Raw genomic sequence first — 23,319 nt, 5'->3', positions numbered from 1 at the left:
AAGGGGAAGAGAGGAGAGGTGGGTTGAAAAGACAGGAGAGAAGAGAGAGGGCAGGGGGAGACCAAGAACAGTTGATGATTGACGATTTGAGCAACATCGGAATCCGGTTTTATTGCAGGTTTACACATACAAAGAATTTGCTGTGGTGTATTTGTTCAAGTATAAATATAGAAAATCTAAAAATAGGGAAAATAATTATATATAAAATATACTATAAGCACCAGGGGATGGATTGTGCAATACGTTGTAAGTAAACACTGAATAATGTCCAGACAATTGGGTTGGGATGTCATCACGACTTTGTCTTTCACATTTGAACAACAGTAGTATTTGTATTCTTTTGTTTTGTATTTAGTTTTGCATCTGTTATGTATTAGAAACATCATCAACACACCCTCAACAAACCCACTTAATTCTCAGGACAATATTGCTGTATTCTCACATGGGCTCATTCAGATATTCTCCTGAAATGTCAGTGTCAGTGCATGTCTGAAAGCAGCAAGTGAGCCACCTTGAGGGTTGGACTAGTGCAAAGAGACAAGGCTTAGTCCTGTTGTGGACGGACTCACACCACACTTGTCATGGAATTCACATAATGATAAAGGTCCCATGCAAATCAACATTCTTCACTACTGTCATCTCACAGAACATCTTCTTCACTCATAAACATGTCAGGGTGCTTCCCTAGAAAGTTTGACTGTGCTGTGTGCAGAATTATCTATCAAAATTATCATGGGTGCTGCAAAATTTCAACAACAGTGTGGCCTGGTCAGGTCACAGCAACAAATCTCACTGACTTATTTTTCTCTTGTTCATGTGTGTGTCTACAGTCCAAACACTACAAGTCAATATCAAATTATAAACTGAAACTATTAAGTCCACTTCGTTCACTTCCTGTCTCTGCCTGCTGCATCCGGCTGCCCCATCTCTCGCCTGGATAATGCAGAGCATTGTTGCTGTTGTGAACGTGTCAGTGCAGAGAGCATCCCACTGCTTTCATCTTCTATTTCGATGCATAACTCAGTATAAATTTGAGTTTGCTTGAATTGTTTAACATCATTTCTCACTGAGGATAGGCTGTGGGTATAAGCCTACTATTGGCTGTTTCTCCGGCAGCATTCTCCTCCCCTTCTGCTTCAACATACTGTGAGCTTCAGCTTTTTTGCTGCTGTTTTGATGAGGATGTGGATGTGTGCCATTAGAAATACATCTTTTACTGTTTTTGGTGCAGGCGCTGCCCAACATGAATGTGTTTGGATTTCAATTAAAAAACAAGCCAGAGTGTTTTCCCCTAATGCAGAATGATAATGGGTGCATCTACCTATCTATTGATTAGTAATTAGGGAAATCCCCTTTTTATAGATCCTTGAAAAATAGAAATATGGCCAAAATAACGTCAGATGAGATGGGTTTAGTTGAACAGGTTGTTGTAAATTGACTTGAGTCACCAGTGTAAAATGTATATGAATCAAATTTCAGCAGTAGTAGTTGACTAGAGATGTGTTGGTTTAACCACCACAGTGCACACTTTATAGTTCTTTATGGTTATGTAACTTCTAGCTGTGTGTAAGAGACCATGCAGTGAGGCAATAAGGAAACAGGAGTCGTACATGAAAAACCTAGGTTTTTATTTACCCAAAGAAATGCAAAACATTATAAACCAAAAATGTAATAACTAGGCCTATAAAAGAGGTCAACAAAAGATAACTATACTCAATGTAACAACTGAAGACCATGGTAACTTAACAAACTGACCACCGGCGATGAGACATGAGGCCACATATATAGAGGTTTGGCCAAACCAAATAACAAAGAAGGGGTAAAGCACACCCCCCTGATATAGCAGCACATGGTTCAGCCTGATGAGCTGGCTCCAGGATTAAGGAGTCCTCAGTCCTCAGCCACGCCTTTTTCCACCAGGAAGGGACTTCCCCCAACAACCACGGTAACTCAAAGACAAAGAAACAAATGATTAATATAACAAACTGTGATGTTAGGGTGTGGCTGACTGCAAATGAAATGAACCTGTGTATGGGTGTAGTAGGTTGTAGGTATTTTGACATAAAGCAAAAGTGAATTAACACAATCGGTTTGTGTTTTGACTAATTCCATTGGAAATAAGCAGAGGTCCAGCTCATTTCATAGGCTACACTGTAAAAATTTAGCTAAGATAGCTATATTTCTTAGCAGGCTGTCTAATGTTTCTTTGTAAATACATCATTCCAACAGACAGAAGAGTGAATTATGAATTAAAGGATGTTTTTCCAGCTAATGGCTACTTTTTAAGGTAGGGTTGATAATAAACATGAACTCTAGACATACACAGCTAAAGCAGAGATGATAGTTAGAAATTAGTGAGCGAATCATGGAAAAGTGGACAGTGCCCACGTGTTTTGGGGACGTAGCTTTGCTGAGAGGGCCGATGGGAAGGGGTGGGATGTATCAGTTGCATATTTTCAAAGTGTTTTCTTTTCTTGCTAGCTTTTACAGGATTACTATCTCTAGCTTTTAGGCGGAATGTGTTTCTCAATGTATGAGCTGATATTATAAATCAATCCATAAACCTTACATAATGATTGAATAAATGTGTCCATTCAATTTGTATCTTGTTGGCTCTCTTGCTGACTCACGCCTTAGTGATGATTGGATCTTGAAGCACTTAAAAATGTATATATTCCAACACAATTATATGAACTGTGAATGTTCCACTCCCTCAGAGAGAAAGAGAGGAACCAGCCAACTACCAGGGTTGTCTGTCAACACATTAAGCAACTCTCAAGCTACGCTTGCTTGAGTCTACCCTGTGCTTAGGGCTACACAATCCCTGCTGTTGTTCCTGCTGTTACTCATAGCTTGAGGGCAGGAATTCTTCAGCTGGGATCATTACTTGCTAAAGCAGGAGCCTTAACCTGTATTTAGCAGGGCACATAATGGTTGGGCTGTTTGTAAAACCAAGAAATAGTTTTATTTCTCAGCACCAGCAGGCTAAAAAGGTTTAAAAAGCTCAGCTCCCAGAACAATTTTGCAAGCTTGTCTCTTTTGTCGTTTTTTGTAATTAGTCTTTTGTTCTTTGCTCTATGTATAATGCCCTTGTCATGCTGCTGTGACACAATTATTTCCCAAATTGGGATCAATAAAATACATCTATCTATTCAGCCTAAAAATACCAAACAATATGATTTTGGTAAGGTATATGGTGTATCCATATTTTATTAGTATACTCCTTCTATGTCCAAAATGATGAATTCAAAATTCCCATGGATTAACTCAGAACTGTATTATAGTTTTAAAACTGCACCCACAGAGCATCATTAGACTATAATTAGTCTAATTACTATTAGATAGATGACTAATATTTGGCCTCCACCTACTCTGGGCCTTTAGATGTTGAATGTCAGTACCCTACTATAGATGTTCCCCTAGGTGCAGGATCCCTTGCCTAAGTGTTGGCTAATTTTCATAACTGTTGGGTTTCTTGGTAATTTTCTAAGATCTTGACCTCACTATGTAAAATATGTTGGGATATACAAGTATGTATGTTGTGATTTGGTGCTATGCAAATAAAATTGAATTGAATTCCGCTGTTGTATAAAGCAGCTGTGCACTCACAACTATTTCTCAAGAACAGTCTTACAAGCCAAAACAGGAAAAGAAGGAGGGGGAAGGGAAGGACAGACTGAAGGAGAAGGAGAAGGAGAGGCAGGGAAGAAGTAGAGGGTGGGACAGAGAGAGATAATAAGAACAGTGGAGGGTAGAGGCAAAAAAAACAACAAAATGACAGAAAATGGGATCACTCATTTTATGAGTTGGTTGCTCATCTTTGTGATGAAATGCAAGAATCTAAGTGTGTGTGTGTTGTGACACCTCTGGAATGTGAAGTGGTGGGAGAGTTGTTTGTTTGCTGCGTGGAAGCTAAGGAATGCTGTAGTAAGTTAGACTACAAGCCTGGGCTTGCTTCAGCAATAACACACCCGGACTTTACAGCGATACACACAAATGTTTATTAAGAGTCAGAGAACCTGCAGCTCCTGGATTCACGTCTTTAATTCATCATGTTAGCTCAACCAGAACTTTTCCGAATGTTTTCTATCATCTTTATGAATCTATGTTCTAATTACAATTATGAATGAGTTTTTTATGCCATTATTCTTTAAAATGGCCCCACATGTAATATCAGACCCTGATATTTTGTAATATTAAGAATTGTGCAACTAGTCAAGAATTTAACAAATAATATATAGGAAGAATATCTGATTTCAGGAGTCAAACTAAGTTAATAAACAGAGAATTAACCATTTAAAAAAAAACTGAAATGGCGATAATTAGCTGTATAACCTTAAAGTTACCTTAGGTTACAAGCACACATTATTACTGCTACCTTTGTGAGGTAACACAACCTGAGGATGGGGATCTTGGTGAGCCACTTATTTTTTGGCACACAAAATGTTTTTCGTGCTGTATTTTTCTCAAACAAATTAAAAAGCTTTGATTGAAATTGTGAAGGTCTCGCTAGCTCCGACGCTACCTATCCAACCAGCTTCACGCTCTCAAAAAACTCCACGGCAGAGATGTCAGCTTTCACGAAGTTTAATGAAATGGTGAAACTGTAAAACCAATAAAGACATGACAAATTACAATCTGGCTCACAGAGCTACTTCAATAATAAACATTACACGGCGGCTCGTACCTTTAAAGACACGGGGATACACGTTAGCTTAGCGTAGCCACTCGGCAAAACTGCCGCTGTAAACGTAATAATGTATGGGAAGATAACCTACTGGTTGTAAGGACACAATTTGAAAACAACAATACTTACAGACGATGCGTTAGCCCACAGAAGAATAAACACAGCTTATGTATAGAGCTGACGTCTGTAAATAACACAAATAAACTAACCCTGAACTACTTACGGGGAAATTCACACCTTGAACCCTGGCAATGGTTATGTACCTGAAATGCCCCAAGGGGGTGCTGTTGCATAGCTAAACAGAACACATATATGAGGGACAGAGCAGACATGCTTACAGCTCGTAAAAAAAAAAGCTATTTACCTTGTGACAAGGAGTCATAATTATTAGAGGCCCTATGAGAAATAATTTGTACTTGGTCTCACCCACAGCATCATAATCTCACACACACACACAACAGTATACTCTTACACAAAGACTACCATATTCTCTTGCATGCACCATCATGACCTGTGGGTAAATTCCGGAGAGTTTGGTCCGGAGTTTACCCAGCACTTTGAAAGACGACTTTATAGCTTTGTTAGGACGGCAGGGCCCAAGCAGCAACCGCTGCAAGGACCCTATTGGGATCACTCTGATTATTAGAGCCTGAGTAGCTGCTGATTAAAAGTTATATTTTCTGAGTTTCTAACTCTAACAGGAAGTCTGCCATTTTGGATTCAACATGCAAATTTGGCTTGATTTTTGTGTTTTCACACGTCACAAATCCTACTCCTCCTACAAATTTCATCCAATTAACTTCACATTTGGTATATGTCATGTCAGGGACTTTTTGATTAAAAGTTGTATTTTCTGTGACGTTTTGTCGAGGCGTGTCCGCGACGTGGCGGAAAAAAACAGTAAAGTCCATGTATATGTCAAATCTGCCTCAAACTTCACATGTACGACAAAGGTGCCACCCTGAACAGAACCAAATGATGATATTCAATAATGGTCATAGCGCCCCCTAGCTGTAACAGGAAATGTTTTACATTTAGGAAGTTCTTGTCATGTCCATGTATATTGTCTAATCTGCCTCAATCTTCACATGTACGGTAAAGGTCCAGCCCTAAACACATCTATATGATTCAACAATAGTCATAGCGCCCCCTTGCTGTAAAAGGAAATGTCACATTTTACATTTTTGTGTCCTGCGGCTAGCCTGTTAACTCGATACGTGTAAAATAGCCTAATGGAGTTGATGATGCTATACAATGAGTTTTTGTTAGGGGACGTGACCATGGTGTTTACAACACATTGACAACAATATCAGCTGTTATAACGAAAAACTCTCTTAACATCTTCGACGGTGTCTTATATGTGTATGACACTGCTTTGTCACCTGGAGATTTTTTTTTTCCACTTTTGCGTGTATCGCGCCACATTGGCTGCAGAGCGGCTGACGAAAGGCAATTTGGAGCAGCCACACAGCCTGCGATTCAGCCACGATTATTATAGTAGTATTACAGTGACGATCTTGAAAAACATCAGTGAGGATGGCTCCCTCACATTTGTCAGTCTGTTTTTTATTAAATTGTGGAGTTTAAGCTCTTCTAATCGAGAGCCAGTATTGTCCTGGTAAATTTTACTAACCACACAGATCTAATGATATCCTACTGGCACAAGTACAGTGCCCTGTTATTACATTTGATCTAAGAAATGTGGCCTCGATTTTCAGTGATTGGCAGAGAACAAGCCTGAATGTTCAACACAGTTCTTCCTGACTCACATTACTTCACCTCTGCTAGTCCCACCCCAAATAGGTCAAACTCACCCTGATGAAAGCGTACTCAATCTAATTCACCTCAGGCTGCAAAGAGAACTTAAGGCCTGGAAGAGCTGTTTGACTTTCTGCAGGGGAGCTCAGGGGTGGACAGAGCAGACAAACCACAAGAGAGAATAAAGAGGAGATGAATTGTGACTGCTGCTGAAATGGCAGATTGGATAGAAAAAATGGAGAAAGAGACACAGGGAGTGATGTTAGGTGCCTTTTTTAACTTCCTGCAATGTGGTGAGTAGATAGACACACAAACTCAAACATGAACAAAACGTTTGTGGCAGGCATTTGTACTCATGGAACAAATAGGAGGCAAGACACAAAGAACATTAAGACACACACACACACACAGATGAGTAACCCATCTGTAGTGAGCTCACTCTACCAGCTGTTCACATTACTTTCTCCTCAGTGGACATGTTGCTGTGTCTCCCTCTCTCAGTTCTCTTCTACTGACAAACTGAAGCTGCTGGAAACAATGACCTAAAAAAATTACAAACTAAAACATCTAATAAATAATAATTTTATATTTTAGTCTTGATAATCTAAGGCATCACCACATTATTTGAATATACCCAGTGTAAAGCTGTAATTTACATGTTATTAAACAGGGCAGCATGGACTGTTAATGCTATATGCTAATGATCTTTGACAGATTGGCTGATTTGGTCCAAGGGAACAATGATTTTTTTCCTTTTTATATTTATTTAACTTTGCAAGACAATTCAATTCCCTTGATTTTTTCTGTTTAGCTCTAAATCATTACATGCATTCTCAAGCCACTAAGCTCATGTTAAGGTCGACACCTTAAAAATTATAGAGAAAGAGATTTTTCATCAGCAAGCGTTTTGACGACTGTAATAATAATAATAATAATGGCTTATATTTATATAGCGCCTTTCATGGGACCCCAAGGACGCTTTACATATGTTTGTGAGGACAAAACAGTAGAGAAAAGTAAAAAGAAATAAGACAAATACTGAACAGGATAGAATTTAGCAGCAGGGTGGAGCATTAATAGAGGCCAAAGGCCTTATTGAAGAGGTGGTGCTTGAGGAGTTTTTGGAAAATGTCGAGTGATTCAGCGTTGTGTAGGTGGGTGGCCATCTGCCTCGACTGCTTGGGGTAAGCGAATACAAATGGGGAAGACAGGAGAGGTGGGTGGAAAAGAATGGAAAGAAGATAGAGACGGGGGGCAGGAACAGTTGTGTAAAAAGTTTGTTGTGTATTATTTTATTTATTTTATTAGCTCTGTCCGACTGGTTGTTATAATGAAAATAATAAGTGTGAAATGTATCGATGTAATTATGTTAACAATGATAGCAGCACAAGCAGCCAATGATGTAACACACAGCCGGCAAGAGGTTATTGTAACCAGGTGTGCAACCAGGTGTGCAATATTGTCACAATATGAAATTTTGGTGCCACGATTATTGTCAGCGGAAATATTGTGGTTTCACGATTGTCTTTACTATAGAAGGAAAAAGACACTCAACAAGCAATATATTAACTAAAGGTAAACAAGGATTCGTTGCTGTGAACTCCTCTGATGGAGTTTTTTGGCCAGTGTTGGTGGAAATAAGGCTAATAGGTCAGTTCCCTCTTCTCAAATAATGGTTCAGTTAAGTGGCTCGGACACACAAACAAGTGCACAGCACACACAAACACCATAGTTGGATATCGCTGTTTTTATAATTCTTACAGTTATGAAACCGTGACTTTATTCAACAGCCAATGCTAAGTTTGTTGATTGTCTTTAATTACCGTTTGTTATTTTGTTATTTTGAACTTACCCAATTTACTTACTAAACGTTAAGCTACCTTTGATTTGAACTAGAAGTAAGGCCACCTCATATAAACGCATTTACACTACATGCAAACATTCATCAACCTCATCTGTGCAACGGGACCTGTGAGCAAAGATGGTCCAATTTCAAGTGCCTATTGCCTTAAATAGTGTCTCAACACAACGGAACAGAGGAGATAAGTATGCGTGAAGACAGTACACCTAAAAGAGAGATCAATTAACAGAGAAGGCTATTGATTCAAAACTTGATTAGCAAAGGAATGTACGAAAGGCTAAATTGAAACAATTTACAATAAAGAGAAATAATATTGAGTCATTAATGCTGGATTATATCTATGTTGACATGGTTGAACGGGCTTATGATGTTCTCTGTGATTTATTAAAGGACCTTTCTGAACTACAGAGTTATATTCAAAGATTTCTTCCAGATGAAAAAAGGGGTTCTGATCACAATGAGTGGTATTTACCTATGGTTGGAAAGTTAAAAGAATTTCAGGACATTGTGAAAAATAGTTAAGAGAAGAGTGTTAAGAGAACAAGCAGTTCCAGTAGTAAAGCCTCCTCAGTTGTATCCGCCCTGAGACGAGCAGAAGCGAAAAGGGCATCAACTTGACAAGGAAGAAGCTACGTTGAAAGCTGAATTTCAAGCTAAAAAAGAGGCTTTAGCTTTGGAAATTGAAATTGCTCAAGCAAGAAGAGAGAGATGATTTTCAAAAGTATGTTCAAGGATATGACTCAACACAAAGGCATGTTCATGATGATGACAATGATGATGATGATGAGGGACTTCTAAATATTTCAACTGCCCCCATCATTCCCAAAGTGTATGTGCAGCCTCCTCTCAAAAAAGGTCCTAACAAGGATGATCAAAATTCAGACATGCTGAAAACGGACAAAGGACAAAATGAAATGACTGAAATGCTAATTAAAGAACAAAGACTCACTTCTTCCAACAAGAGAAATTCCAGTTTTTCATGGAAATCCACTGCATTACTTGTCCTTCATGCGTACATTGTAAACTGCATTGGAAGCAAAACTGAGAATGATTGTGATAGATTGCTTTTCCTGGAGCAGTTTGTGTGGACGACCGTATGTGCTTGTCAGAAGTTGCATTTATATGGAACCCAAAAGGGGATTTAAAGAAGTGAAAAAACTATTGCAAAAGGCATTCTGAAATGAGGTATTGATCACTTCAGCTTATCAAGAGAAAGCCCTGAATTGGAGTGTACTCAAAGCAGAGGAGAGAAAGGGATAATTCGTTGTTCTTATGAAGCTGTTGTAATGCGATGACTGATGTTGATATGGTGCAAGACATGAACAGCCCAACACACATGAAGACGGTCATTGCAAAACTGCCATACAAGCTAATAGAAAGATGGCGCATTGTTGCTTATGATTATTACGAACATGCAAGAAAAAGAGCCAAGTTTAAGCAATTTGTGGATTTGTGGAAAGTCAAGCAAATATCGCCTGTGACCCATTGTTTGGAGACATAAACAATGCTGCACCAAGGAAGGACAGAAATGTAAGCATCAAAATCAGCGATAGATTTAGACATCTTAAATCCCAGGAAAGCAGTTTTATGACGATAACACAGGAATCAAGCTCAAGGTATCAGAGCCATGGAAACACAGAACCACCTGGTGAAAAAGGTTGTCTATTCTGCAAATGGCATCACAATACTGATGCTTGTGAGCAGCTTGATACTTATTCAAGGCAAATGGTATTTGTTTTGGATGTGTGAATAAAGGTCATCAAAATTGTAGAAAACGCTTAAGCTGTACAATATGCATGTTGAATCATCCCACACTATTGCATATTGTGAAGAAGCAAACGGAAGTTACTAAGAAAGACAATGTAAACACTGTGAGCAGTGCATTTGTGTCTTTGGACAAGCCAACTTGGTCAGGTGACAACCAGACACTTTCCATCATTCCTTTCCAAGTAAAGCTGTCAATCAGTGACATCTGTGTGCAAACCTACATCTTCCTGGACCCAGGAAGCACTGCAAGCTTTTGTACCGAAGATCTCAGGAAACTATTGCATGCAAGGGGAAGAAAGACAAGAATCTAGTTGAGAACCTTAGATCAAGAGAAAGTCACCAATATCGACATGATATACGGTCTTGAAATCTAAAGTATTGATGTAAATTACTTCATGAAACTTTCATCGTTGTACATCCAAGATGAAATTCCTACACATGAGGCTATAAGCAAATGGGACTACCTGAAAGAAGTGAAATTAGTCCATATTTTTATCGGAAATGATGCTCCAAATTTGATGGAGTCCTGGAAAGTGATCAACAGCAAAGGAAATGGGCCTTAAGCAGTTGAAACCTAACTTGGATGGGTTGTTGATGGAATATTGAACAAAGACAGCCCTGAAGGAAGTATTCTCAGCCACATCTTCAGTAACCGTATATCAGTAGTAAACTTAAATGATCTCTTGATTCAACGATATAACCATGACTTCCCTGAAAAAACCTCCCAACAAGAAACCAGAAACAATAATAATAGCTTGAATTTATATAGCGCCTTTCAAGAGACCCAAGGCCGCTTTACATGTGTCCGTGGGGAAAAAAGAGAAATATTTTGGCTGCAGTCCTGTAACTACTTACATGAATTGTTGGTCTTCTACTGAATGTATTTAAATGATCAGTTGCAAGGACCAAATCTCACAAGTACGTTACTTGGTGTTCTATTGAGAACCAGTGGCCATGACGGCGGATGTGCATGCACAATAGTCTAGAACTTGGATATGTTCCACAGTACTGCAGTTTTTAAATCACTTGGTCTTTATGCTCTGTTAAATTCTGATAAGTTAAAATAAATTATGTCCATTTCACTGTCGGGTCGGCTATGATGGGTTGGCCCAGGAATATAATAGTCTGGGAAAGTCTCTGTTAAGTTTGCAACTCAAAATACTTTAATGTCTGCTACTGATAATGGTATAGGCTAATGCCTACTGCCACAATAGGTGTGTGTGATGATGCAGGTAAATGTTGGCAGATCCAGCAATCAGTAATGTTATGGGCAGTAGCCCATTCCTGTATCATAGTGATGGCTAAATTGCCTTCATCGATTATGTATCGTCTCACTCGCTTGTATTGTTTATTTGCAGGAGGTGTGGACTTTGTTATGTTTTTATAAAATTGTGACTGGTGCCCTAGTGGCCAATCTCCGTCTATATGGCATGTAGGTTGTTTCTTGTCTTTCTGACACCAGATTACAGATTGTTACAGACATCTAGCTGTGTTGTGATCTATTTACGAGCAGGGTGCAGTCTTCTGTTCTGCATGTTTTAATTTGATGATGTTTGTTGTTTATCCATGACCAATACACTTTGTTTGGGTGACTAGGATAAACCATGGGGTTGATGGCCAAACTACAGTTATCTCTATCACAAGTGTTACGTTTGCATAGAAAAGACATTGGTTTTTCATCAACATTAGATCTAGAACTTTTCCTGAGTTGCAAGTGAAGCAGTGTAATTGTACTGACATTGGCACTGTTTTGTTTTTTTTCAAGACAAAATACAATTGGGACCACAATTACAAGGACTAATATTGTAAGGCAACATGTTCCTCCAATACCACAACCTGTTCCCCTAAAGGGGTGCTGGGGTCTGTTGTCAGGCATTGATATTTTAATGTTATAAGTCACTGTGTTAATTAAATGTTCTTATCTGTTGCCCTTCTGAACTTCCTTCCGACTTCTTTCTTCTGTCTCTTCCTTGGTCTGCAGCATCTGTTGGTTCTTGGTGGGTTTTTAAACCTCAGTGAGAACAGGCTTCTTTCGTCTGCTTCTCTTCCTCGTCTGTGAGTGGAGCAGGACTCTCTCCCTGGGCCTCCGTCTCAAGTGGCGGCACCTTTCTGTAATGGCTGGCGTGTGTCCAGCTGGTTCTTCCTTTCACCTTAACTGCCGTAGGTGTGGTGAGAAGCACTTGATGGGGTCCTATCTATCTGGGTTTTCTCCAGTGCTTCCTCTTCAGGTCCTTTATCAGCACCCAGTCTCCTGGTTTCAGGTTGTGAAACTGGCCCTCTTCTGGCTGCGTGAGTGCTGCTTTCACCTGTGTGTAAAAGGCTAGTGGTAGTGCTTTTATCCATGTGAGTCTTTTCTCATCACAGCATTTTGTTTTTAATTGTTCCATTTTCTCTTTCAACTGCTCCACCACTCTGTGGACGATGGGTACAATGCTGTTTCAGATTTATACCTAAAAATGTTGAAAGTTGATTAATTGCATTATTTACTTAAAGGGGACATAGCATGCCCATTTTACCACAAGTTGATATGGTTCCTTGGGGTCTTAATGAAATGTCTGTAACATACTTTGGTCAAAATACCACAAGGATCATTTCAAACAGCACCCTTTTTACCCTGTATAAAACAGCCCTCCACAGAGTGACCTGTTTTGAGTGCCTGTTCCTTTAAATGCTAATGAGCCAGCTCCCCCCTCCCCCTCTCCCCCCATGATTTTAAACGATATAAATTACATATTTTATATGATATAAATTATCAAATATGCATCCCATACTTTGTATTCCCTTCTGTTGTCCTGGAGTTTTAATTTTCCCAATCACATAATTAAATGTCCCCTCTGCCCATCCACTACAAGCACACAAGCAGACAGACAGAGAGAGAAAGAGAGGGGTGGGGGGCTATGAAGACCATCATTTACCCCGAACCCCGACATTCAACGGGTACACCAACAAGCGGAGAAAGCAGAATCGCGGGCTGACCTTATATATACAGTCTATGGGGCTGACCAGCGCGGAAATGCTCTTTCGTCCCGTGTGAACAGCCAGGCGGCTGCGCGCAGAGAATGGCGCGCGCTGTTGTGGCAGACTTCCGTCAGTGTACCCAGCTCTACTGTAACCCGCGTAACTACTGTAACCCGGGTTACAGTAGAGCTGAACACTGCGGAAGTCCACACAGCTGGCAGTGTGGAAGCGCTGCGAGCAGCGCAGCGCCCGTTCTCAAGCACGCAGCCGGGCTGTTCACACGGGACGAGCATTTCTCCGCTGGTCAGCCCCATAGACTGTATATATAAGGTCAGCCCGCGATTCTGCTTTCTCCGCTTGTTGTTGTACCCGTTGAATGTCAGGGTTCGGGGTTACAGTAGCGCTGAACACTGCGGAAGTCCTCCACACTGCTGGCTGTGTGGCGCTGACCTAATTCCAGCTCACGCACGGGAGAGCGGCGGTCGCTCCCGAGCAGCTGCTGCAGCCTCCCGGTCCCAACGATCCAGACAAATGCCACATGTGAGTGAATCGCGGGCTGACCAGCGGAGAAATGCTCGTCCTGTGTGAACAGCCCGGCGGCTGCGTGCTTGGGAACGGCGCTGCGCTGCCTCGCAGCCTCCGGTGTAAACCCGGAAGTAACGAGTGTGGGGGCGGGGGCCAAGACCATGTAGGGAGACTTCCAGTTCCTTGTTACGACACAAAACCCAGGAAGCGCAATCGAGTCGCTTAAGCATGACGTTTCTGACTTAGAGGAACTATAACAAAACGCGCAAGTGTTTTTTCCCCAGAGTTTTTGGGTTGGTAGACATGCCAGATACCCACATTAACCTGTAGAAGCACTAACAAAGTGGAATTTGCATGCTATGTCCCCTTTAAAGAGTTCCATTATCACTAGGGATGCACCGATATGGAAATTCTTGGCCGATACCGGTACCGATATTTAAAACAACAATCTAGCCGATAGCGATACCGATATTTGTTTATTACTTGAATAATATGAAAAACAGAAAAAGTGACAAGTGTAACTTTAGATGCCATGTTGAAATCCTTGGTGGTATTACCCCCTCTTGAAATGTCGGCTGAACATGTCTTGCAAATTGCTAAACGGCGATCTTTCTCTGAGACAGTGAAGAAATCCCACACAGCCGACGCTGCCGACATTGTCTCTGCTGTTTGTATGTAGTACCTGTTGCGCATGTGCATACTGGACCCGCATTTCTCCGCGCCGGTCAGCCCGCGATTCTCCGCTTGTTGTTGTATGTAACCCGTTCAATGTCGGGTGTCGGGGGTAAATGACGTATTCTCCAAGCAAGCCTTTAGCCCCCTCTCTCTTTTTATCTATATGACTGCTTGTGTGGCTGTAGTGGATGGGCAGAGGGGGACATTTAATTATGTGATTGGGAAAATTGGGAAAATTAAAACTCCAGGACAACAGAAGGGGAATACAAAGTATGGGATGCATATTTGATCATTTATATCATATCAAATATGTCATTTATATCGTTTAAAATCATTTTTCAGTCTGTTTCCTGGCGCAATACGCTCGCTCGCACGCCCACCATTAGGGCAGATAGGGACGTTGGTCCTCAGATTGCCATACATTATTAACATCCAGCCCTTTTCCAGGCTGCTTTCTCCTTTTTGTCAGCATGGCTCTGTGCTTCTGCTAAACCTGTGAGAGAGGCAAGAGGGGTGTCAATCAATTGTGACATTTGCAGTATGTTGGTTTGTTGAGCCTCTTCCTTTGCTGCTGTATCTGCTTGAGCATTACCTGTTGAAACAGAATCATTACCTTTTGTGTGAGCTTCACACTTACAGACAAATATTACTAGTTAATAGATTGTGGCTCACCATCATCTATGGTGAGGAGTAAAGTAGCAGGATTTAGTGCTTTACAGTGTTTGACTTGGATATTAGGCAGAGATAAAATAATATTATTGTATCTCAGCCAGCGTGCTGGAGACAAATGAGCTGTTTTTGCTCTAGCAGAATAGAAGATACAGAGTGTGGCACTAACAATGTGACCTCTTGATATCCTACAATGTAGTGAGGTGATTATCGCCTTTTCTGGATGGCTTCCACTTGTTTTGAGCTCAATGTTTTACCGCTGCTAGAGGTTTCATGACCTAGGAAAGTTACAATTTTCTGGACAAATTGCAGCTTAGCCAGGCTGGCCTTGTGCCCCTGGTCTGCAAGATATTTTAGCATTGCTACTGTGTCAAATTTACAGGCCTGTTTTGTTGGTGAACTCATCAAATCATCAACATACAGTGCTTCCAGCTGGTAACTGCAAGTCCTCAAGACTGCAGGGGATTATACAAAACCTTGGGGCATACATGTGAATGTATATGATTTGCCCTGGGATGTGAAAGCAAACCAATACTGAGAGTCTGGACTAGCCAAATCAACCACTGAGAACCACGTGCTTTCTGGTGGAACTTGTGAAAGTATGTTGTGTGGATTGGGCACTATGGGTGGTCGTGCATGAACTGCTGCATTGACAGCCTGCAAATCCTGCACGAACCTCAACTCTGCTGGTTGAATTTTTGGCCTTATTTTTTTTAATTGGAAAAATAGGTGTTCTTACTGGTGAGTACTGGTGAACGATGACTCCGGTTTTTAACAGGCTTTTAAATACTGGTGTTATCCCTGCTACTGCCCCTTGTTTGAGTGGGTATTGTGCTCGACATGGGCGGTATGTGCTTCTAGGTGTCACATGGAGAGGTTCAGTCCCTTTAACTAATCCCACATCATACTTATCTTTAGTCCATAGCTTTTGTTGCACTTCTTGTAACTCTGATGAGTCAATGATTACCTGAGAAAAATTTCCTTAACCCTTTTGTTTAAATTTAGCAGTTTGTGCTAGCTGCCCAGTTCTTCTCTGAAGTGCTCTGAAATGGGCATCGGTATGTTTGCATTCGGGGGGTATATTGAATTCCTTCTCCCCTATTCCCCCATGTCCAATCTTGTAAACACAGTGACCCAGTGTGCCAAATTTTTCACTGTACATCATTTGTTTTAGCTAGAGACACATTTGGTGATGAGTTACTGTATGTACATTAAAGAATTTGGCTACTGCGGGGGTCAACACAACAGTCAATGTGAACTTTTCATTATTGTAATACACCCAATCACTAGTTATAAAATCGCTTTCTTTATCTTCCTGGAACCAGATTATTATTTTTTTTAAACTCTGTGTCTGGTCCTTCACTAATTGTGGCTGTGCATTTAAAATCAGATGCTTGCATGAACATTTGCTTCGACGTCATGTGTGTGTGCGCTATTTCAAGCAGATCTGAGTTTATGGACCTGGGCCCTGAGGGTAACAGGTCCCATTGGTATATGTACAGTGGCTTACCATGTTCTAGTTGTATTGACCTGGGATATCTGATCTGGTGACTTTAACGCATTCCTCTGTACAATGCAAAATCAAGCCTAAAGCATACATTAGGTCTCTTGCTAACAAATTTACCAGGCAAAAGGAAAGAATGTTCTATTTAATTTTTTTAGATCCCTATCTGTTGTGGGTACAGACAGTATTGTGGTATATGATTCTGGTATTGTGGTGCCTGATGCCCTAACAGTGTCAATATATCTACCACTCAATTTTGGAGGACTTGGAAATTCACTTTGTTTTATTTAACCGAAAAAGTGGCACCAGAATCAACCAGAAATGTGATATTTTTGCCTGCTACCTGTAGATTTGATTCAGGTAAAACTTCAGATCCACTTATTTTTGTCATGTTAAGCACTTCTTTGTACCCGTGTGTACGTGTGTGTGTGGTGCCTGGGGTGCGTAACCTGAATCTGGAGTCTCCTCCACCTCTGCCGCTACTCATGCCTTATTCTCTGTGTAGCCTCTGGGATAAGTGATAGTTACACCGCCTGGTGGTCCAGTGGATCCCCTTTTCATCCTTGTTCTGTTACAGTCCCTCGCACAGTGGTCAGGATCTCCACAATTCCAGCATCTGTTGTCCCGCGGACCTGTATTGCATGAATCTCTGCAGTTTCTTGCCCAGTGGTCAGGGTCTGCTGGTGACACCATTCCACTGTTTTCTTTGAAGACTTTTATCAATCTGATCAGATTCTCAGCCACCGCTTCACCAGGCTGTTGTTTACACTCTTTTATTGCTCCCCATCTCATGGTGGCTGGGAAAGTATTTTTAATCCTTTCAGAGAGTCTCTCCACATGTTCGCGATCCACAGCATCTGTACTCCAGTCATAGCGCATGTCTGTCTCTGGCCAGTCTCCTTGTACTCTGCCCCATTTCAGTTTCATGCTGTGAAGCAAGTAACTCATGGTTTCTCTCAAATTCGGCCTGTACTGCTGTTACAATTTGGGCCCGTACTTCAACAACTGCAGCCCCTGCTTGTGTGGCTATGTCTGGCAGTTCACTGGAAATTAAGCACATCTTCTCTGGTGTCCAGGCTCTGCAGACATAGCTACTGTCTGTTCTTGGATTAGGCACCTCAATCATTGGAAGATTGTGGATGTCTCATGCTCTTTTTCTTGTGGATATGGGACTGTCCGACCCGAGTCTATCTTGTGCGGCGAGGGTTGCAGCGGCCTCTCCCATATTCTAGTGATATGGGGGTGGAGCGCTGCGCCTGATGTGGTATGTTCTGTTGCGGCTGACAGTCCTTGGATGTCCCCGTATGAGTTAGCAGGCTGTTAGTTCAGATGACTCTGATGTGCGGCTGAGGCAGGAAAGAGATCCAGTTCTTTCTGTGAATGTGAGAGCTGAGGATATTGATGAGTTTCCCTCCCCTCCCTCTTGCACCCCTGATCGCTACTTTGCTGTCTGTTTCTTTTTCTTTCTTTTTTTCTGATTCACTTCTCCACATCATAAATGCTATCCAATTTATTTTGGTCTTACCCTTCATTTTCTCATATTTTCCAAATTAATTGTATTTGATTTATACTAAGACCACCATTCTCAGGAAATCAAAACTTCTCTATCCACGACGGAAGCTGTTTACAGGAGTCATCACCATGTTTCTCACACATCGCTTTTGCACATCCCATTAGATCAGACTTGTCAGTCAAAGGTTTGCTATTAATTTTTCCCATTTTGATATTCATTTGAAGTCTCTCACTTACCAGCAAACACAGATATCTCTCAGACCTGACAATCATTGATATTATTCATTATTTCCTTTATCAATGGGTCGTCCCCCCTACGTAATGTCACTCTTTACCTTAGACGTCTCTCCCGTGGTCTTCAATAATGTATCCTCCTTAAAAAAATGAGATGCCGTATCAAACTCTCTCCACCCCACGATCTCACAAGTCGCCTCTACTCACCCTGGGAGTCGATTACGACCTGCCCTCAGGAGAGGTAGACAACTTGGCTCTTGGGCGATTAAAATCCCTTAACCGACTGCACACAGAATTTATACCGAAAGTGGTCGGAAGAAGGTATGAGTTAGACATCCTGGACAAGCCCCCAAATTGTAGTGGCAATTTTGCAATCCCACTGGGACAACGAGGAACGAGATACAAATCTCTTACAGTATTGTACCCCTTACAATATCTAGATGCCTAGACTATTGCAACTCCCTCCTGGCTGGTCTACCTAGGGCCATGACTTCAGTTTTGTCTGAATTTAGAGGTAAAAAGTGAATGGGTCATCCAGGTCCGAATGTCCTGGAGGCATTACTGAAGTTTAAGTAACTGATTAGATTCATCAGTCTTCATTAACAAGTACAGCTAGATGTCATCAGCATAATAATGGAAATGTATGTGGTGCTTTATAGGGCTGCATGATATATTGAAAATCTAACTTCATCGCGATATCAATTTGTGCGATAGACGTATCGCAAAAGACTGCAAAATCTGCGATAAATGATGATCCATGCGCCACACATTTACGGCATGTCAATATATTTGGCAGATCAGATGGAGCCTTGCTGCCCTAGATGACAAATGAAAGACAATCAGATCATTGACAGGGTTTTTCCGTCAATGAATCATTGTCGGAAGAAAAGAACAAGAAGAGAAAACAGAGAATTTGAGATTTGATGGAGCGACACGTCTACATCAAATCTCGCTCCAACTAAATTCTACTGTGGAAACTTCTAGTGATCATGTTTGTACAGGTGTAACAGGCCAAATTAACCCCCGCCCAGATTAAACCCGGGTATAGTTTGGCCCAGGCCAGAGCATACCCCGGGGATAAACTGTCCTAGGCCAAACTATACCCGGGGGTGTAAAATAGCCTAGGCCATACAGGCCAGAGTATACCCCAGGGGATAAACTGTCCTAGGCCAAACTATACCCGGGGGTGTAAAATAGCCTAGGTCAGACTATACCCCTCCAGGCAGTGCCCAGAGGGGTAACACTACTGAGAAGTGTTGTAGTAATCTTTGATCTTTGTGGATGTTTTGATGTTGTTATCAGTGTTTAACTTTGAACATGTATATTGTAGCGAGGACTTGCTAGTCTTAGAAGTTGAAGTTTTAGGACGTAGTAATCTTTGATCTTTGTGGAAGTCTAATATTTTTTCTGTTTTTCTGGTTGAAGTAATAAAAGTCTATGTTTTAGAGTTTTAAGATTTAAGTCAGTTAGCTTTCTCACTTAATTTACCTGACAAAGCTGAACCCCCAATAAAATGTTGAAAAATTAAGTAATTCTTGTGTATATCACTCAACACTACTGATATCATGGGGGTATAATCTGGCCTGAGGGGTATGAATTGGCCTAGGCCAATTTATACCCCGGAGTATAAATTGGCCTAGGCCATAATATACCCGGGGTATAATCTAGCCTAGGCCCCTTTAACCCCAGGTATAGTCCGGACTGGGGGTATACTATGGCCTGTTACACCTGTACAGATACATCAATATGAGCGGTTGATTATATAAAAGAATTATGAAGCTTATTTATGATTCCAGAACCAGAGGGAAGTAACAGCGCACACACACACACACAGCGCTGCTCTGTGTGTGTGTATGTGTGCGTCTCTCTCTTAAACGTTATCGCATATCGCATGTTTTCCTAATATCGTGCAGCCCTTCTGCTTTTTTATAATGTTGCGTAAAGCATGTATAAAGTCAAAAGTACTGGGCCAAGTAGAGAACCTTGTGGGACTCCATGACTAAAGCTTTTTTCAGACATGCAGACTTGATGACGCTTCGTACGATCCCGAACTCCCATTCCATGTGCCAAAGTGTCCTTGGGCAAGATAATGATCCCCCAAATTGCCCCTGAGGGCTGTGTATGAGTGATGTGTGAGAGAGAAAGTGCTGAATAGGTGGATGGCAAAGCTGTACTGTGAAGCACTTTGAGTAATCATCAAGACTAGAAAAGCGGCATATAAATATATTTCTTTACCTTTTGCAGTTTTTAACGTTGGTCTGTTTCGGTGGAAGTTGTAGCAGCAAGCATACTCCTGCCTTATAAAGCAGGTGACTAAAGGCATAGCACTTGCTTGCTTACATCACAATATAATTGTGGAATGCCTCTAGGTCTGCAATTGATCTAATTGAGACATTTACATTTGTACAATTTTAATAATAAGCACAAATATAATTTCAACTGTGTGAAAAAATTTGAAACACAACAATGTTCCAACAACTATTGATCAATAGATTGTCGATTAATAGATTATGCTTTCTTTAATGGTCTACCCATTATGTTGGGGTGGAACACAAAGATATGAGAAAAAATTTAAATGAAGTATGTTCACAAGATTTAACATAACAATAGCAGAGGAAAGACTAATCAATAACACAAGTTATAGAAATCAGAGCCACTATCTCTCTCTTTGTCATCTTTTGATAAGTCTGTCAATTCTGTTAGGAAAGACATATTCTGAAAACCTTTTGAAGAATATTAATCAGGAAGTACTACTTGACCTTAGTTGAAGAGATCATTGAAAATATCCTTTCAAATCTGTCACAAACATTAACTTGGACTGAAGGATTAACTGATTTGATTTTGGTAGCCCAATATTAAAGGTCAAGGTCCCGGTGGCCTCGCAAATTATGATTGTTTTTCTTCAACATGACATTTTAAAATCAGCTTGAGGAAATGTCAGGAATGCCCAAAGGGAATTTCATTACATATGGCAGAAATACTCTATTAGACTCAAGGACGACCTGAATAGAATTTGGTGGTACATGGTCAAAGGTCAAGGTCAGTGCGACCTCAAAAAGCACATTTGTATGTTTGTCTTAAACATGATATCTAAAAATCAGGGAATGTGTTTAAATTAGATTTTTAATTCCTTTCTGAATTTTACAGGCAGCCAATGCAGAGAAGCTATGACAGGAGTAATGTGATCTCCTTTCTTTGTGATTGTGATAACAGTACATTGGATTATAGACCATGTATATAAAATATATTTATATTTCCATCTTTACTCTATCTACAGAATGTGTTGGCAAAGGCGTTGTATGACAATGTGGCTGAATCACCGGATGAGCTGTCCTTCCGCAAGGGAGACATTATGACTGTGTTGGAGCGTGACACACAGGGACTGGATGGCTGGTGGCTCTGCTCCCTCCACGGTCGCCAAGGCATCGTCCCCGGCAACCGTCTCAAGATACTGGTCGGCATGTATGACAGCAAGCAGCAGCAACAGTCCAAGCCTTCCACACCAGATCCAGCCGCCTGTTCCACCTCCCTTGTGCAGCGACCCCTCCCCCCTCAGAGTGCTTACACCAAACAAACCCTTGCTCCTTCTTCTGCTGCCATTGCTACATCCTCCGGGTTTGCCAACAAGCCCCTTCTCTCAGCTCAGTACACGTCCATGCACCCAACCTACTGCACTCCCAGTCCTTCACAGCCCAACCTTGACTCTGTCTATATGATGCCCCCCTCTCACAGCCCAAAACCATCCCCAAGTTCCCATGGTCTTTACCAGGTCCCCTCTGGCCCAGGTGGACCCAGTCCACTGGCCATGCCAGGACCCCCCAGTAAGGCACCAGCTTTAGCGCAGAGACAGTACCAGCGGCCTGCAAAGGACATCTACCAGGTGCCCCCTTCTCTTGGCCCAGGGCCCGGCCAGGGAGCAGCCCTGACTGGCAGTACAGGAGCAGGGCAGGATTTGTACCAGGTGCCATCATCCTGGGAGAACTGGGAGAGCAGCAACAAGCCACCGGGGAAGGTAAGTCATAGGTAGACGCAGGAAGAAGGGAAGAAACAAAATGAAGTAAAAATGGAGAAAAGTGCTGCCTATAGATGCACTGTATGAATGTGTGTGTGAATGGGTGAATGGCAAAACTGTACTTTAAAGTGCTTTGAGTGATCATCAAGAAAAACACTATAAATACTGACCATTTACCATATGGCATTCACCAGCCACTCAGAAATTTATATTATCATTGGTAGTCAGAAAGAACTGAATATAAGGGGTAATTCCAAAATATAACAAACAAAATGATGCCCTTGTAACAGAATCTCAGAGCAGATCTTGTCTTCACACTGCACACCACGGTGTCTGCAACAACTTGCTGAACAGTTCATTATAAGAGAAAGAAATGACTGGAGAGGACAATGGAGAGACAGAGATGGACAGGACAGAGGACTCAGATAGATTGTAGGCTGTGTGCGTATGTGTGTTTGTGTGTGTTCGTGCGTGTGTCTGCAGAGGAGGACCAGTGAAATAATAAAATTGTCAATAATACAGTTCTGATCTTATCACTGGGTGAGTAAGCACTTCACTGCAGGTGACAGGCTTTGTGCGTGTGTGTGGGGGGGGGGTTGGGTTTGGTTATGCGTGTGTGATGATGTTAGGTCCAGCTGCTACTTTGCATCTTATCACATAAACTCTTCTCCTCTCATGTTCCTCTCTCTGTCTCTAACTGCTTAATAATAAGTTGATATGTAGGAGCTGAAATGCAATGACTACTTAATGATAAAGTCAGTAGAGATTTTTTATGAAAATAATTTGTTTTGGTGATCTTTTGGTATGTTGTCCTGCAGCCTTTCACCAAACTTTGGACCAAAATGTACACTTGTTACCATGTAAGATATTCTATGATGTAATGCCAATACGTCTCCCGAGGTCAGTCATTCTTCTTGGTTGAAAAACCTTTTTGAGTTAGGGAATTCATTGCCATCCTGACAAAGTAATACAGACCATTTCAGCTCAAGCCCCTATTCTGATGTTGGTCAAAGAATTCAAATCAATTTTTTTAGTTTATTTCCTCAAAATGTTCATACTGTAAGGTAAAAAGAATTATACTGGATTATACAACCTGGGTACTATAGTGTCAACCTAATGATCATAACACGAACAATGATGTCAAACCCTTAATCTGC

General features: G+C 41.3%; 1 protein-coding gene across 3 annotated transcripts in view; it reads left to right on the top strand.

The window, feature by feature from the left end:
• bcar1 (BCAR1 scaffold protein, Cas family member) overlaps positions 1 to 23,319 on the top strand; it is a 106,261-nt gene that overhangs the window by 45,513 nt on the left and 37,429 nt on the right. For 2 of the 3 annotated variants that reach the window (XM_035157692.1, XM_035157693.1), the window contains exon 2: positions 21,428 to 22,162. The exons of the other annotated variant lie outside the window; for it this stretch is intronic. In XM_035157692.1, coding sequence (XP_035013583.1) covers positions 21,428 to 22,162 — 735 coding nt within the window. The remainder of the gene's footprint in view (positions 1 to 21,427; positions 22,163 to 23,319) is intronic. 3 annotated transcript variants of the gene reach the window in all.

Source organism: Hippoglossus stenolepis, chromosome 5 (genome assembly GCF_022539355.2).
Source record: "Hippoglossus stenolepis isolate QCI-W04-F060 chromosome 5, HSTE1.2, whole genome shotgun sequence".
NCBI lineage: Eukaryota > Metazoa > Chordata > Actinopteri > Pleuronectiformes > Pleuronectidae > Hippoglossus > Hippoglossus stenolepis.
This window is presented reverse-complemented; position numbering and strand designations above follow the sequence as displayed.